At 36.4% G+C, this 17,608-nt stretch overlaps 1 protein-coding gene across 3 annotated transcripts in view; it reads left to right on the top strand.

Annotated features, from left to right (window-relative positions):
• COL12A1 (collagen type XII alpha 1 chain) overlaps nt 1-17,608 on the top strand; it is a 101,291-nt gene that overhangs the window by 11,248 nt on the left and 72,435 nt on the right. Inside the window, exons 4-13 of one of the 3 annotated variants that reach the window (XM_031052759.2) lie at nt 715-858; nt 1,753-1,809; nt 2,493-2,756; nt 2,870-3,034; nt 3,503-3,676; nt 4,169-4,459; nt 4,660-5,262; nt 6,620-6,892; nt 9,161-9,433; nt 10,357-10,629. The exons of the other annotated variants lie outside the window; for them this stretch is intronic. Coding sequence (XP_030908619.2) covers nt 715-858; nt 1,753-1,809; nt 2,493-2,756; nt 2,870-3,034; nt 3,503-3,676; nt 4,169-4,459; nt 4,660-5,262; nt 6,620-6,892; nt 9,161-9,433; nt 10,357-10,629 — 2,517 coding nt within the window. The remainder of the gene's footprint in view (nt 1-714; nt 859-1,752; nt 1,810-2,492; nt 2,757-2,869; nt 3,035-3,502; nt 3,677-4,168; nt 4,460-4,659; nt 5,263-6,619; nt 6,893-9,160; nt 9,434-10,356; nt 10,630-17,608) is intronic. 3 annotated transcript variants of the gene reach the window in all.

Raw genomic sequence — 17,608 nt, 5'->3', positions numbered from 1 at the left:
TTTGAAAACTTGGGCTTATTTTCACTTACATCTAACTTAGTGGCTATTAATGTCTTTGTGAAGTTTCTGGTCAAGACTGGGTAACAGCAAAGGGCATACAGGAAGAAGCAGTGATTGTTCCAAGTTAGAGTTTGTCTTATAGCGTTTACCCTTTGAGACTGCAGGTAGTAAGTTTTGGATGCCTTTCCTTTGTGAGGAGCAAAAGGAAGGTAGAGTTATCATTCTGCTACTCTTCTATGCTTTTACATTAGCTAGGGAATTGTATTATGCTTCATTCAAATACTTCTCTTGGGGGAAGTATTGCATGTGTCAGGTAACAATGCAGTGATGTCATATAACTTCCTGATAATTCTGTGTAAGACATCCATTATTCTATTTCTCTTTGAGAAATTATCAGTGTAAATGTGATACTGAATCAGAACTGGACCATGACTTGTTAGATAATGGTACATTTTGTATGTGATTTTTAAGTTTCAAATTTCCTGTAATTTATTAAACACTTCAGTAATTTTGATCATTACTGAGAATTGATTAGTTTGAAGTTTCATGTTTCAAAATTCATAATTCAGGACAAAAGAAAGCATGTCATTCTGAAATTATCATTGGAGTTTAGAGAGATTATTCTCTGTTTCATTTTTTTCTTCCTAATGATCAACTGTCATTGATATTACTAGATTTAAATGCTGCATTAACTGTTTTATATATTTATTGCAGATGGGCCTACTAAAGAATTTACTCTTTCACCTAGCACTACCCAAACTGTCTTATCAGATCTTATACCTGATATAGAGTATGTTGTATCAATAGCTTCATATGATGAAAGAGAGGAGAGTCTACCTGTTTTTGGCCAACTGACAAGTAAGTATGTGTAATACCAAACAATATAAAGGAGTGGTCATGGACAAAATATGGCTTTGTTCCAGTTCCTCAACAAAATTGCCACACACCTAAACTCTGATCAGATGTAGCTGTCTGAACAGCCTTTTTCAATTAAGAATAATTCCCAGTAGAAGCAGAGGTAATTTGCAAGTGATAAGAAGAGACTAACATGCGTATATCATGTCTGACCACCTGACAGAATTCTTTGCAGGAGGCCACTGGCTCTTTTGAGCTAAACCTACTTCCTATAAACTGCATGTGCTGAAGTCAAGGAGAAGGCTCTTATTGACCTCAGTAACAAAGGTATCCGAATGGCTTCCCATGTGTGAGGGAAAAAAAGAAGGCTAATTACTTTCATCAAACAATAAAATGTGACTTAGTAGATTTATATGATGGTAAAATATGAAACTAATTTTTTTATAATTTATATTTAATAGATAAAACATAAACCAAATTAAATACAAAAGTGTTAAGCACATTGGACTATCATCTGTGATGCATTTTGTCACATATACCAGGCTTCCCAGACAACCATGGGAGAACTACTTATGATGAGTTCCTCTATGTGTTAGAGAGAGGTAATACTGGTATATCATCCAGGGATGTTGTAGTTAGTTTTCAGGAAATTACTATATGAGATGTACAAATTCAGAGGATTCTTAATTCTTTTTGCATTTTCTATATTTTTTGTTGACCTGAATGTTATGTTGTCAAACCTGTAAGTACAGGTGATGTATACCTGACTTGCATTTATATTTTCATGTTCTGAGGCTTGTCAGATTTGTGTCTCTATTTTCCTACATGCTTTTTTTTATGTTTACAAGTTTAATCTGATTTCCTCCGTTAATACTTTTTATGTTGTGCTTTGTGCAGTTCAAACAGGTGGTCCAGGGCTACCAGAGGAAAAGAAGGTTGAGGCTCAATTACAAAGTAAGGTGTTTTGTTTTTCAACTTATCTAACACTTTAGAGATAGGTCTAGCTCTAGGGCACTATAAAGTTAAACTGTGTTCCTCTGTTACCTAGCAATGAAATTAACATGTAAATTGTCCAGAGCTAAGAAAACTTGGGAAGGGACTGGGGTGGAAGGGATTTATAGCTGCCTAAGTTGCAAAGTTGGTACTGAAACTAGGAATTTTATGCAACTAACCTGAGGAATTCTAAGAATGTCTTAGTCCTACTAACAAAAGACATTGTGCAATGGATAAAAGACATTGCAGAGGAACCTGTGCAGCAGCCTTTATGGGGAGAAAAAGATACAAAACAGAAGTGGTACAAAAGGAAATGTTCCTATAACATCAAACTGTTGCAAAAAATTTTGTGTGTGAGTTTTCATCTGGTGTGGAATAACAGATCTTGTGAAACAGCCTGAGAAGTGTCTCAAAACTGAATATCTAAGTGACAGCTCCCTTTTGATGATGGCAGGTAGAAGCCTTGTATGGGTGTTCACTTATGTTACTAGTGCTTCCCCGAGTAAAATATTCCAGATAGGAATGTCAGTCTATTAATCTGTTTGGTTTTTTACCTACTAAGTTTCTGTCAGACATTTTTCACTGATTTGTAAGAATACAATTGCTAATTTGCTAAGAGTTTGGTTTTTTTTTTTGTGTTCCAGAATGCTCCATAAGTGCAATGACAGATTTAGTTTTCCTGGTAGATGGTTCATGGAGTGTAGGGAGAAATAACTTCAGATATATTCTGGACTTCATGGTTGCTCTTGTATCAGCTTTTGACATTGGGGAAGAAAAGACGAGAGTTGGAGTTGTTCAGTACAGTTCAGATACAAGAACAGAGTTCAATTTAAATCAGTATTTCAGAAGAAATGATCTTATTGATGCAATTAAAAGGATACCTTACAAAGGTGGCAACACAATGACAGGTACAGATTTCCCACATATATATTTATTCAGCATTTCATTTTATAATCCAAATTTGCTTTAAATCCTAGTTCATTCAAGCCTAGTAAAACACAACCTATGGTGGTCTTTTTAGGTGAGGCTATCGATTACCTGGTTCAAAACACCTTCACTGAGTCTGCTGGAGCAAGAAAAGGCTTTCCCAAAGTAGCAATTGTCATTACGGACGGAAAAGCTCAAGATGAAGTTGAAATTCCTGCAAGAGAGCTTCGCAACATAGGAGTTGAAATTTTTTCTTTAGGTACGTTGAGTTTTCCTGTTGAGAGATTAGCATTCCTGATTGAGAGATTAACATTTCTGAAGAATAAGTTATAGTTTTACAGATTCTCTGTTTCAAGAAGTTCGCTATGCCACTCTTTCCATGTGTATGCCTTGAAATGGGTCGTTTGTGCCCTCAAGACATGCACAATAACAGTTGTGTTAATTTTATAGTAATTCTGTAGCTACTATATGGAGATAAGATGACTGACAAGCATGGTTTCGACCTTGGCCTTATTGAAGATACCACTTTATTTTCTCAGGTTAAAAGCATATTATGTCATCTCATTGCATTAATCATTATTTTGTAGTTTGATTATTGATAATGACAGAAGGCAGAACTGAACTGAACTCAGCTTTACCCTAGTATGTTCTGATACTTTATGAATACATTCACAAGTATCTGTATTTTATGGCCACTTAACACAGTCCTGTCTATTGCAACTTCTAGGAATTAAAGCAGCAGATGCAAAGGAACTCAAGCTAATTGCATCTCAGCCTTCACTGAAGCATGTGTTCAATGTGGCTAATTTTGATGGAATTGTGGATATACAGAATGAAATTATCTTGCAAGTGTGCTCAGGTGTTGATGAACAACTAGGTGAATTGGTTAGTGGAGAAGAAGGTGAGATATTTTATAAAAATGTATTTATTACTCTCAGTTTCTTTTAACACACATTTAAAGGGCTATCTCTACTTCCTTTGCTTTATTTTTGGAATTTGATCCATTACCTCATTTAGCAAGTGTGGAAAACAGGTCTCAGCTTTGTGCATTTAGATGCAGGAGGAAAGAATATGATGTAGTAGATTTGGTGTAACTCCATTATTCCATAATTTCAAGGGCAACACGATGTGCAGTTATCAGAAGTCTCATATAGCCCATCTGAACACAGGCATAATGTCTATAGAAAAACGTGCTAAAGGGGAAAAATCTTTTATTTGGACTGACCTGCAATTCACTTGTGTTTAGTTGTGAATAAAATATAAATAGAAAAGAAAGGGATTTTTAGTAAAGATTAAGCAAAACTAACTACATTTATTCCAGAACTAAAAATGTGGAAGAAAATATTTTTATAATTGTAATTAATATTTTGGGTTTGATTTTGATTGCTTTCAGTGGTGGAGCCTCCTTCAAATCTGGTGGCCACTCAGATCTCCTCAAAATCTGTTAGGATCACTTGGGATCCATCGACAAGCCAAATAACTGGCTATAGGCTGCAATTCATTCCAATGATATCTGGTGGAAAACAACATGTACTGAGTGTGGGTCCTCAGACTACTGCTCTGAATGTTAAAGATCTCTCTCCAGACACAGAATATCAAATTAATGTTTATGCAATGAAAGGACTGACCCCCAGTGAGCCAATAACAATAATGGAAAAAACACAGCAAGTAAAAGTTCAAGTGGGTAAGTAAGGAGCTACTATGTTATTTTCACACAGTAACTTTTTGGGGTTTGTACCTCTGATGCTTGTTTTAATGTCATACCTTTATTATTTATGAAAACCAGCTTTACTTAGCATGATTTATTTTCTTTATAAGCAACCAGGTATGTAATGCTGTAGCTATTGAATATGTGTTTATAGTGATGATTCTTTTTCTTTGCAGAATGCTCACGTGGTGTGGATGTAAAAGCTGATGTTGTGTTTTTAGTGGATGGTTCCTACAGCATTGGCATCGCCAATTTTGTTAAAGTAAGAGCCTTTTTGGAAGTGTTAGTTAAAAGCTTTGAGATATCACCTCGAAAAGTACAGATAAGTCTTGTCCAGTACAGCAGAGATCCCCATATGGAGTTTTCTTTGAACAGATTCAACAGAGTGGAAGACATAATTCAGGCTATTAACAACTTCCCCTACAGAGGTGGATCTACGAACACAGGCAAAGCGATGACATATGTGAGGGAGAAAGTATTTGTTACCAGCAAAGGATCAAGACCAAATGTGCCAAGAGTCATGATTCTTATTACTGATGGAAAATCATCAGATGCTTTTAAAGAACCTGCAATAAAGCTGAGAGATGCAGATGTAGAAATATTTGCAGTTGGTGTGAAGGATGCAGTACGTACAGAGTTAGAAGCAATTGCATCACCTCCTGCTGAAACCCATGTTTACACAGTGGAAGATTTTGATGCTTTTCAAAGAATATCATTTGAACTTACACAGTCTGTTTGCCTACGGATTGAGCAGGAACTGGCTGCTATAAGGAAAAAATGTAAGTAACTACTATTACTTAGAGAAACGTAAAAAATGCAGTGAAAAAAGATCTGAACCAATGTTTTGTGCTTATAGTTACCTCAAGAATTGCCGTTGATTAAGTTCTTCATATACAAATGATAATTTTAATAACTGGTTTTTTTTTTTTCCTCATTTTCAATGTATTAAAAGCAATGGAGGAAATTAATTGAAAAGGAGAGATGAAAAAAATATTGGAGAAATATTCCCCCTCTGTTCCTGGGTACTTAGAAAACTATTAAAGTGTGCATCTATCTAGAATGACCTTAGTGGATGTGCTATGCTTTTACATTCAGGGTCTTGAGTAAAACTGTTACTAGCTAGGGCCACTCTTCATAAGCTGTCCAAAATGAGGTAGCTAGTATAAGCTTGTCTTTTAGAATTTCAAAGGCAATGGAGCAATGCCCACACTGCCAGAGGTGATTTGAGAAATTTTTGTCCTCTGAAGCAGGTGTAGACAAGACAATATGAGACAGCAGATGCTAGGTCATGTGAATCTCAATCTAACTGTAAAAACTGAAATGAAGGTCTTCACATGCATCCAAATTTGACAAGTTTGGGTAGTGTTTAATGTTTATGAGATTTGTAAAGGAACAGCTTTTGGTCAGCTAAAGTTACTTGATTACTTGCACCCTCGGTGTCCCTGCTTATGTTTAGTAGAACACTAACACTGAATAGTCCCCAGTATTGATAAACCCCACTCTCTTTAAAAATAAGCCTTTTGTTTCAGGATAGCTTTGAGGAACAAACCAGCAAAGCAGCCTTTGTTTTAGAGGGCTCAAGCAGTCTTAACATCCCCACTGTTAGTCTGACTAGGCCAAGCAAAACAAGCCCAGGATGTCAGGTTTGTGTTTGTGCCTCATGTCAAGTTCCTTGTTTCCCCTTTGACTCCATTCCTGAAAAAAATACTGGGATTTATTTTGTCCTATTTCTCATCTAGATCTGAAAAAAACCCAAGGATTCTTAGTTCCTTTTGAGGATATAATGTTACTGCTGTTCATGTGACATAGGGAACCCAACCTGATCATCAGATTCTAACTTAAGTTTTCATAAGTACTTTTTTTTTTTAGATTAATTGTTCTCATTTTATCATGAAATCACTGAGTTGGTGCCTTTGCTCATTGTTGTATGACGTGACACAACCTAAAAAGGATCATAATAACATTTGATGGCTATAAGCAAGTATAGAAAACAAACGCAGTTGCATGTGCAACAAATTATCTGTTTAATTAGAATAAATCATATTATTGAGGGACATTTTAAATTTATTTTAGAGATTTTGTGCTAAAAATATTCTAGCAAGTATGCCTCATCTGTGCATTTTTATTTCCATACAGCTTATGTACCAGCAAAGAATATGGTCTTTTCTGATGTAACATCTGACAGTTTCAAAGTGAGTTGGTCTCCAGCTGGATCTGAGGTTTTGTCCTATCTCATTAAATATAAAGTAGCAGTTGGTGGAGAAGAATTTATTGTTTCAGTACCAGCTTCAAGTACTAGCTCAGTTCTCACAAACTTGCTACCTGAAACTACTTATGCAGTCAGTGTGATTTCTGAATATGAAGATGGTGACGGCCCTCCCTTGGATGGAGAGGAAACCACCTTAGAAGGTAGGCTTCCCATTATTCTCAGACACGAAAGAGTCATATGTTCAAATGAGAATTTGCTTAATTGAGGGAGTGAGTGTATGTGGAGCAGCCAGCTAAGCCTGAGGAGCTGTACTTGTATGTGGGATGAGAATAAACATAATTGTCTCTCAATGCATTTACTAAAGATATAAAATTCCAAAACTAGGCCCACTTTAATTTTTTAAGATTAGATATTATTTTCCCTGAAAGTTGGATGGATCCGGTGTTTCTCTGTAGTGGCCTATTTTCAAATAGTGTGTTGTCAATAATATATTCATTGACATGTATCAATCTTAATATACACTTAAATTGGACTAGATGATCGTAGGTTTTTTCCAACTTTATTCTGTTCCATTTAATAATTATGATTCTGATGCAGGAATGTATGCTGACTTTAACACGTTTAAAGTCTATCATGTACCTATGAAATTTGCCATGTCTACATCTAACTTATATTAATAGAAATTCTGTTTTACATACCGTAGGATTAAAGGGGGCTGAGTTTTTGGTCAGCTGTTTCTCATCAGAACTTCACGGGTCTGATCCAATAAGTTTTACTTATTCAAAACTTCCACTGATATCACTGAGAATTTATGTGATTAATGGCTGTAAATATAAGTGGTAGGCTGTAAATTTAATGGCAGCAGTAACTTTTCTTGGTAGAGTTGCTATGATGCATTTCCACTCATTTAAAGAAGAACAATGACAACAAATCTGATTTTCTATTCCAGTAGTTATATACTCAGTCTAGTCTAAATTGTGCTTTTTAAAATATTGATCCACTCTTTTTCATTATTCCATGCTGTCATTTGTGACCTTTAGTGATGTAAATGGTTCCAAGGGAGCAAAAGAAACAGTAGGGAAATTTATTAATTGCTCTTTAATTTTAGGACTGATGGAAATACATACTTATAAAATAGCTTAGTTTGGATGTCAAATTTTGAAGATACAGTTTTCACTGTTGGTGTCCATGTTTCCATGACTGTGCTAGTCAGAATGTTTTGGCCACACATAACTTTCCCTTAGGAAAACAAAATCTTGGCTGATAAAAAATGTAGCTTTTGAGTGTAAAGAACAGGAGAAGGAATAAAAATAATCAGTGTTCTCATGTTGTAACTGATTATGCCTTAAATAACTGTCAGCATCTTGATCTGATGATGTCCCAGTGTATCTGAGAAGAGTTCTTTTGCAGTCATGTAAACATCAGCAGCGGCCTGTGCAGATCTAACTAAAAATTTGGGCCAGACAGTTTTCTTTGTAACTAATTTTGTTTTCAAGCTTTTAAAGAATTTGAAATTGGGTATTGTGTTTCTCATGAGTAGAAAACAAGTTTGATTATTTAAAACTATGATTATTAATTGCTCCTTTCTTAACAGGCATGTAATTTACCATAGAAGAACAATCCTTTTGGCCAATAATGTCCTAGTTGAATTATAATTTAGATAGTAAACAACAAAACCCCAAAACCTAAATGACAATGCAACATACTGATAGGCAACTTGCAGTGCATTAGATCTTAATGGATGTTGGAAGGGTCAAGTTATTCTTTGGTGTACCCACTGAGTTCATATGAAATGGCCTGAGCTGCTGTATCTTTTGTCAAGAAGCAGACTAGATTAAATGATTCACTACACTTTTTCTTTAATTTCTGGGATAACAAGCTATTTTTTTGTCTTTGAATTTGTAATAAAAATCAGAAGCCTTTTTTAAAAACTAGATGCAATTTATATTGCAATTAATATATTTTTTATTGTGAAAATTTAATTTAAAGCAATAGAGTTGCTTTTGTGTTTGGATGTTTTCTTTTTTTCCCTGTTGCATTTCCATTCGTCACGTCTTTAAAATCAGAGAGCTGTCTGCGTGTAGTCAGCTCTCTGCAAATGAAGGTCATGCAGAAGCAAATGGCCACAGCAGAGAGACCTGTATATTTTGTTGTGTTAATATATTGCCCTACTAGTTATTCCCAAGTGTCCCACACAGTTCAGTTTGACTGTTACCACTAAACACAGCCAGGCTATCTTAAGTTTCAGAAATACTGAGATTAATGTACTTTTGGGGACAGCTTTGTTACACTGCTTATTGTAACTCTGACCCATAAATTTTCAGAAATGACTGAAACAATGGGATGGCAATATAAATGTTGTTTTGATAAAGTGGCTAAGCTAACAGAATGATTGGAATGATTTAATTTCAGATACTACTTGATTGAAAGCAAATATTTACAAATTATATGTTTATATTTTTTTGTAGTTAAAGGTGCTCCTCGAAACTTAAGGATAACAGATGAAACTACTGATAGCTTTGTAGTTGGCTGGACTCCAGCACCAGGAAATGTCCTACGGTACAGGCTTGTGTATAGACCACTTACGGGAGGAGAAAGGAAACAAGTGACTGTCTCAGCAAATGAACGATCAACTATTCTGCAGAACTTGATCCAGGATACAAGATATGAAGTATCTGTTATTCCTGAATATCAGTCTGGGCCTGGGAATTCTCTGAATGGATATGCAAAAACTGATGAAGGTACATAATCAATGCTGTGAATGTAGTAATCTTGAGAACTCCCTGCATGTTGACATATTCATACTGAGAATAACCCACATTGGCCATGTGTTTATCCCATATGAACAGGGAATTGTAAAATTACTCAAGCCTGGTTGAGAAGTAATTTAAGGCAATATAATTTACCAAAATTGCAATATTTATTTTTAAAATATAGGCTATTGAACCTGCAGCACCTAGCAGGCCAGGAAGGTAACCAGTGAAGAATCTACCTGTATGTTTAATTAATTGTCCTTGTGATTCTTCATATTATCAATTATATAAATTACACTTCAGCAAAAGACCTTGTTTGCACTTTGTTCTGAATGGCTAACAGGGAATAAATGAAACATTTAATGTAATAAAGTTATCACTTTGGCCTTAACTTGTATGAAAATGTATGATCCTCTAACAGGTACTATGCTTTATTAAACAAAATACGAAACAGAGACAGTAGAAATGTCCTGATCACTGGTGAAACTTCAATAAGATTTAAATACCAAAAACCAGAAAAAACTATCATCAAAAAGAACTCTGTAGGAAACTTTAATGTGTTTATTTCACATTTCACTGTCGATCTGTGATTTGATTGTGCAGACTGACTTCAGCATGGATCTTGGTGTGCTGAAGTTGAATATATATTCAGATGCTAGTATGTATAAGTGTTCCAGGACTGAGCCTGTTTTAACAGAAAAAATAGGAGAAAAAAGACTTTACTGGGCATTTTTTCCTGAGAATTGTGGGGATAGAATTATAGAATTATAAAATCCTGATTACAGTAGCAGTGTTAGTGCAGGCTATTCAGGAACAATTTTTTTCAGCAATAAGCCCTATGTTAACCTAAAAAATAAACAACTAGGTGAAGCTTGCTTTAACTTGTTTTCAACATCTTTTGACATGTGCAGTCCGAGGAAATCCAAGAAATTTGAGAGTCTCTGATGCTACAACATCAACAATGAAGCTGTCTTGGGGTGCTGCTCCTGGCAAAGTGCAGCAGTACTTTATAACATACACTCCAGTCTCAGGAGGTGAAACTAAGGAAGTGACTGTGAAAGGTGACACTACCTCTAAAGTGCTGAAAGGCTTAGATGAAGCTACTAGGTATGCATTGACTGTGTCTGCCTTGTATGCATCTGGAGCAGGAGAGGCCCTTTCTGGAGAGGGAGAAACACTTGAAGGTAATTATTTATTATTTTTGTGCAGTCTCTTAAAGGGTACTGTCTTCCCGAGTTTTCTGTAGAAGTAAATATATGAATGAAAAATAGGCATGCAAACATTCTTCTACTTTACAGGGATTTTCCAAACTTACTGTCCACTAGAGAAAACAGTGGGGTCAAATCACTGGTTGTGGAGGGGACTCTGGCTGTCTTGAAAAAAGTATTGTCCGAAGTACCAAAAACCTGTCTGTACTTCCATACCAGCCTTAGTAAAATATCTTTGTCTTATACCTCTCAACCTTACTCAATTTTAGTGTCAGATTGTTCTTAATGTAACAGGATTAATTAGTGGGGTTAAAGTATTTCATCCATTTGAAAATTTGCAGGATTTGTACTGAACTGAAACTGGACGGTGTTCAGGGACCATATTTTCGTTAGAGAAACAGCATCTAGTCTAGTCATAGGAATAATGAATCATATCCTGCTTTTAATTAATAGGAGTAATAACCTTGAGGTGAGCATTAATGGAATGCTAGCAAAAGTGTAAGTTGGAGCCAAAGACTCTCTTATAAAGAGGGGAGGCTGCTCTCCCTTTGCCTTCAAGCAGAGATTTTCCCAGACTTCTCTGTGAGCATTCTCAGTGTCCTCTGTTAAATGTCAGAGGATAGGGAAAGCTGCCTTCTCGGCCTTGAAAGGAAGTGTGACTGTGGCCTGTGCTGGCCATGTATGTATTGCTAAAGTCTGGCACTGCAGCTGTGTGGGTAAGGCACTTGAAAACAGCTTTCAGATTAATTACATGGAATTATATCTCGTTCATTGATGCTAATGGAGTTAAAGTAGGGGTACACTTGGCCCTCAGTTTCTCCATCAGTTTTTGTTTATGACATAGGTTAGAAAAAAAACAGAAAATCTATTTTAAACAGAAACCTGGAAAAAACAAGCAAACCATTAGTTCCGATGATTCACCAATATGCTGAATTAATCCCACTAAAATTTAGGCAGTTATTTGAACACTGCAGTTTGCAGCATGGACTCTCTAGGATTCTTCAGTGACTGATGAAGGAAGACAGACACTTCTGGAAGTCAGGTACACCACCTGAGGTCTCATTTTTCTTTCAAAGGAACATTTCTCTGTTCACTGACTATAGAAGGACCAACTGAAAGCTAGGCACCAACCTCCTGCCTGGCCCACTACCCAAGTCTCAAATGACTATCCAATTTACTGACTTGCACTGAGACAAGGTGCAGCCATCAGAGAATCAGGCACCTTGTGATTTATGTTGAAAAGTCCCTAACTCCCTCACTTTCACTACCCATGCAAGATCAAAAGCGACTCTTTTATGAGAAAAGAACCTGTCACCTGCCCATAACACTGCTGAAATCTAGGTAAAGGAGAACAAATATCTGAATTCTCCCCATATCCTCTAGAAAGGCCAGAGGTAATCATGACTTAATGAACTTCCCTGTTTGTGGGAATGCTTCCACTTTCTTTTGTGAGGTATTCTGAGTCTAACCCTTTTTTAAAGGGAAGAGAGGGGGGCTGAGCTGTAGCCCTTATTGTCTGGGAGAGTTTGAATTTACATCTCCACACTCAAGTGGATTCACAAAGCTGTAGTGTATGCTGGGTAAGAGTCTCCTTTACTCTTTCTGTTAAACCTGTACATCCAGAAATACAAATTTCACTCTCAGACAAGAATAGAATAGATACCAAGTAGACAACAGAGCTTGACACCCCTCTTTTTTTCTCTGTCAGTGGAGAGATGAATGCCTTGGTCTTTGCAAATCTTGAAAGGTGTCTGTCTCTGTGTTCAACAGACTGAGTTGTCCACTTCCTAAGGGAAATGCCTCAGATTTTACTGAAGGATTGACTAAGTTAACTGTTTACATTTGGTGGAAAGGTTTTCACTGAGTATCTTTGTAGTAAACCCAAGAGAACCTTTACTAATATGCAGCTCTGGAGTGATCAAGTGTGTTGCAAATTCATAAAATAAACGTAGCTTTTTAGCCTATCATAAAACTTGAGCAATAGAAAAGTCTTCTAAGTGTTGCCTAGAGCTTCAGTTAATACACATTCTAGATGGAAAGAGAAGTGAATGAAATACAACAGAATCGAGAATAGAGTCATCAGAAAACCAGAATTCAGTCTCAGACACTGTCTTGTCCTTTCCATACTCCACCTCCCCCTCCCTAGGAGGGCTCTGATTCTGATTTGGTCTTTCTGCAGTGGAAAATTTGTTTAAGAGTCAAAGAATTTAAAATGATAGTTGACTATAGCTCAGGAATGGGTTTATATGCAACCAGATGGATTTTAAAATGGATGTTGCACTTAAAAGGACACAGAAGCATTCCTGTAGAAGATTTTACTCTAAGCAACTGAATTAAAACCTTATGTAAAAAATTCTGTGACAGATTTTGTCTTGGGATCAATATGAATAAATAAATATCCTGTCACTTAACTGAATTACTTTCTATACAGTTCCTGAGTTGGGAGAAAATCAAATTAAAAAATACTTTTACCATTTTGGCAGGTACAGTTTTTTGACTCAAATGCATACACTTTGAAGATTCAGCTGGATTTGAAAATCCTGTCAGGGTACACTCCAGAAAACATTACTCTTTGTACTGAAGCTGTCTATTAAATTTTTCTTGGTTAGATAAAATGTTAGTAAGAGTATATACAGATGTCAGTCATTACTGGGTGATCAAAGGTAAAGACTAGAATACAAAGTTCTGTTTGCATGACAGCAGGGACATAAATCACGATGTTTTCTCATGGAACATCCACTGTGTATTTTAGTAATCAGCATATAGCAGTTTTGCGGGGTAATAAAAATACTTAAATTAGACCAAAACTCTTTGAACATAGTCCATACATATTTTAAAAGACTCTCTGACTAATGGTATGAAGGGTTCTCAGAATATCTGTTAAAGTATGTATAAGACATTTCACTGTATGGTACTCTCTTACCCCATTGAAGGGTAAAAAGACAAAACTTTTGAGGAAAGCCAGACAATTAAAAGTATTGCAATTTTGGAACTGAAAGGCAACATTCAAACTTCAAAGCTTAGCATAGAGTTTACTTGAAAAGAGAAGTCATGCTGCCTGTGAAGCTAAAATAAATACAGTTGGTCTTGCCTGAAACTTTACACAGGTCAGTGAAGTGAATACTTGACTGACATAACTTGTCTGACTGAGGCTGGGAATGGGACAGATCTTAACTCCTGGAGAAATAAACTTATCAACAGTAATGACAAACAAGCTGTAAAAGGAAGCATAAAGAAGTGTTAAGTATTTCAGTTAGTTTTTCCATGAGCCATGGTGTCTGAGAAACAAAATAGTGCAGTGTGTGCTTTTCATTGCCAACAGCACTGAAGTACTGAGCACTTAAGTATTTTCCTCTATCAGGAATCCCAGTGGGGCTTACTTGATGTCTTCACCATATGATTTCTCACCAAACCTACTCAGTCAGTGATGCCATAGTTGCTGGCCACTTCAGTTCATCATCATTATCAAGTGCTAGGCTTGAGATTGCCTTTCAAACTGTGACAGTTGTTGGTTTATGGTATTGATAACAGCATCTAATGAAAGTTAGTTTGGGTGCAGTGAACATTTCAGCACCAGTAGGAAAGTGTTAAAGAGGAGCTGGACACAGTAGCTTCTCCAGCTATTGTATAGTCAAGTGGCAGGAAATGAAAAATCCAAGGTCTCAGATGTTAATGGAAATTTACTGAATCACTAAATGGTCCCCTGAGACTGAGGGTATAGACAAACATTCTTACAACCTTCAGTAAAGATTTATTTTGCTGTGCATATAGTAGGAGAACTCATATGGGCTGGTACTGTATTCAGCTGCAAGGGCAGCCTTCAGCAGAGAGAGAAAAACTGGTAATTTTTTAGACTTCTCAAACATGATTTGCAAGATGTCTGCCCAGGCATGGATTGAAGGTCCTTCAGTTATGTATGTTATCTCCAAATTATTTTTAGTAGTTACAAATTTCCTTGGAAGTTCCTTCACTTCCTCTGCTTTTCTCTGCAAGGCATTTTTTTTCAGTGTTTTGAAGTGGCTTGTTTGTTTCAGGATACTTGGGAAGATTAATCCACACAAACCCAGCCAGCAATCATTCTGTGTACCTGGTATCATTTACCAGCTGGCTAAGCTCTGCTTCTTCATTTGTTTTTCTTTTTGCTAAGGATATGCATGCCCTTATTGATTCACTGCATAAAACAGAGCAAACGTTCCCCCAAGTAACTGCATAATCTCTTCTATAAACTGTTTGCATAGCTATCTGTCCCAGCTCAAAGATAAAACACATGCCAGAGGATCAGAATTTTAGGAACTGTTCACAGACAACACAGTATAGAGAGCTTAGCAAATGAGTAATAAGAAATTTTCCATACCATACTGGTAATTGTTATTCCAAGAGAATGGGTTATTGCTTTTCTGTGTTTTTGAAGCAGAAAAAGGGAAACAATACTTTTTCCCCTTTGATGAAGGAGTATGTTTTCCCTTTTCAGTAATCTGTATTTTAGGAAATTTATAGTGCTCAGATCTTTTATACAGCCTTTTTCAGTCACTGGCTGATTTTATCTGCAGTTATGAAGTACCATCTGAAGGTGAAAGTTCTGGAGCTTTATATTTCATAGTGCATTAAACACAACTGCACATACAAAATGTGTGCTGTAGAAAACTCTCCACTTTATCCTCTCACTTTCAAAAGTGCATGGTTATCCATCACCAGGCAGCTTTGGTTGGAACCCTTCTATAAAAGTGCCATGGAAAAAATTTCCTCAGACATATTTTGTTGGCTGTGATTCCCCTCAGCTCACTTGGTGTCACTGAAACTGCTAAACTAAAATAAGTCAGTGCAGGCTGCCATTTGCCATGTGGCGGAGCAAGGCATGTAACAACTGGGGGAACTAAACAAATTAGCACTGAATTTTATTTGATGATACATAATAAATACAAATTGAAGAATAAGCAAGAAATGTCCACAGGAATGCCTTAGGAAAAAGTCTTCCTCTTATTCCCAAACATCCCCAAACCCTCATTTTGCTTTCATTTTTTGGGGGGCTGATCATATGATTTTACCCAAGTCATTGTACACCAGAACTAACAGTGACAAACATGGTAAGGGCAGTGAGTATAAATGCAACAGACAAGTGGTTTGAGAGAGCTACTGTTTTTCTAATCTATTATTTAATAAGAAAGGTGGTTTTAAGTCTGGCAAGAATTTTTTTGCCCAAAGGCATGCTGTCAGATGAAAAGAACATCCTGTACATTAGCTGCTAAACAGATTAACTTTCATAATCTGCAGTTGTTTTACAGGAAAAAAAATCTTTGCTAGATTAAGCAATCTACACAAATGTTTAATCCTAATGAATGTTTGAAAAGTTTAAAAGCTGCAGTTCTATTTTACGAGTGTTCTTTTGCTGGCAGTTTTATATTTTTCAGAACAGACTTAGTATTTCAGTTACTAACTCTAAGCAGGGGAGTCATTACGTTTGTAATACAAATTTCATAGGAATTTAGAAAAAAAGGTCTTTTTTTTCTGGAAAGAATGGTGTTCAGATTCATGTCTTGCTTGTGCTGAGAAATTTGAAAGCGTTTCCACTTACATCAGCAAAGTTCCTAAGCTAGAAATGCTGTTGGTGTAAATGGACATAGTTCTTTTGAAACAAATGAGACTGCTAGTCTAGATTATCAGACATATCAACCCATTTTATTCTTGTCTTTGTAAGCTTTAGAATAAACTAGAGGTGTTGTGTATTAAGTTCAGGAGATAAGTTTGAGACCTAGTTTGATCACAGTATCTTTCCCTTTAGAAAGAGAACCTTTATGTTTCAGTGATATAAGTGCCTAGTCCTGCCATCCTGTTTGATAGGTGCCTGTTTGTGCTGTGAGAACTGGGCTGTACTAAATCAATATAGTACAAAAACTTGTCATCACTAGGTCACTTTTCAGTTTCAAGTTATTTCCGGTTGCATACATTTCTTAGAGCTTATATTTGGGGGGCCCCCTCCTTTTTGTTAGAAAATAGCAGTTACTTGGAAAAGAAATTATTTCGTTTTGCTGTTTCTATGGTACCATAAGAATGCTTTAGAAATGAATGACCTCCTACAGACAGCATAGTACAAATTCAAGTGACATTTTGTTACAATGATGTTTTTAGCATATCACAGGGACTTTACATAATGTTCAGACTACATAGTCCTGCTTCCGTCCTGGCAGAAACAAGGACTCAGTGTGTCCTCAGGAGATTTAATGCTGTTTCGTGCATTTCTAATATACATTTCAAGATTTTTGTCTTCTGTTAATCTGTGGAAAATTTTCTTACTTTTATACAGGAAATGAAATTTATATCAGGAAAAAAAAACCCAAACCCAAACAACCAACCCAATAAACAAACCACAGGGGAAGTTTGAATGAATAATAAAAAGATATTTCTAGACAGCTGAGATTAGTGTTACCTGATTAACTGTTGGAAAAGATAGATAAAATATTAAAAGGACTGAGTACGAATTCCTGTTGGCTTTATCCTAGAGCAGGGACTCAGAAGTGCTCTGTCTAAATTACCTTTGTTTTGGGTCAGAACTTTCCTGGTGTGTGTATTCTCACCTTTCTGCATTCCCAGTAGCAGAAGAGCAAGAAACTTTTTTCTACAACAGTCAAGTGAGCATTCCCTTTGTGTAGCAAGACCTTGACCCTCCCTTGCACTGTCCACTCTCAATGTGCCTGAGGGCTGGTACTCCAGGAATAACCCTCTACTTTGTGGTTTGGAGGGAAAGGTATCAGCTGACCAAAGTGACTGCCTTCTGCAATACTGAGGAGAGTTTGATCATTAGAGTAAAACCGTAAAGTGATCCTGCAACCATCTCATCTGGTGGGTGCACTTGGATCGTTGGCTGCAGCAACCTAGCCTGCCTACTTAATGGGATATTCCTGATGTAAACAAGGCAGGAATCAAGTATATGCCTCTGCAAGAGAAGGCTCACTTATAT

Source organism: Melopsittacus undulatus, chromosome 3 (assembly GCF_012275295.1).
Source record: "Melopsittacus undulatus isolate bMelUnd1 chromosome 3, bMelUnd1.mat.Z, whole genome shotgun sequence".
Classification (NCBI taxonomy): Eukaryota; Metazoa; Chordata; class Aves; order Psittaciformes; family Psittaculidae; genus Melopsittacus; species Melopsittacus undulatus.
The sequence above is the reverse complement of the archived record's forward strand: the minus strand, read 5'-3'. Positions and strand labels throughout refer to the sequence as shown.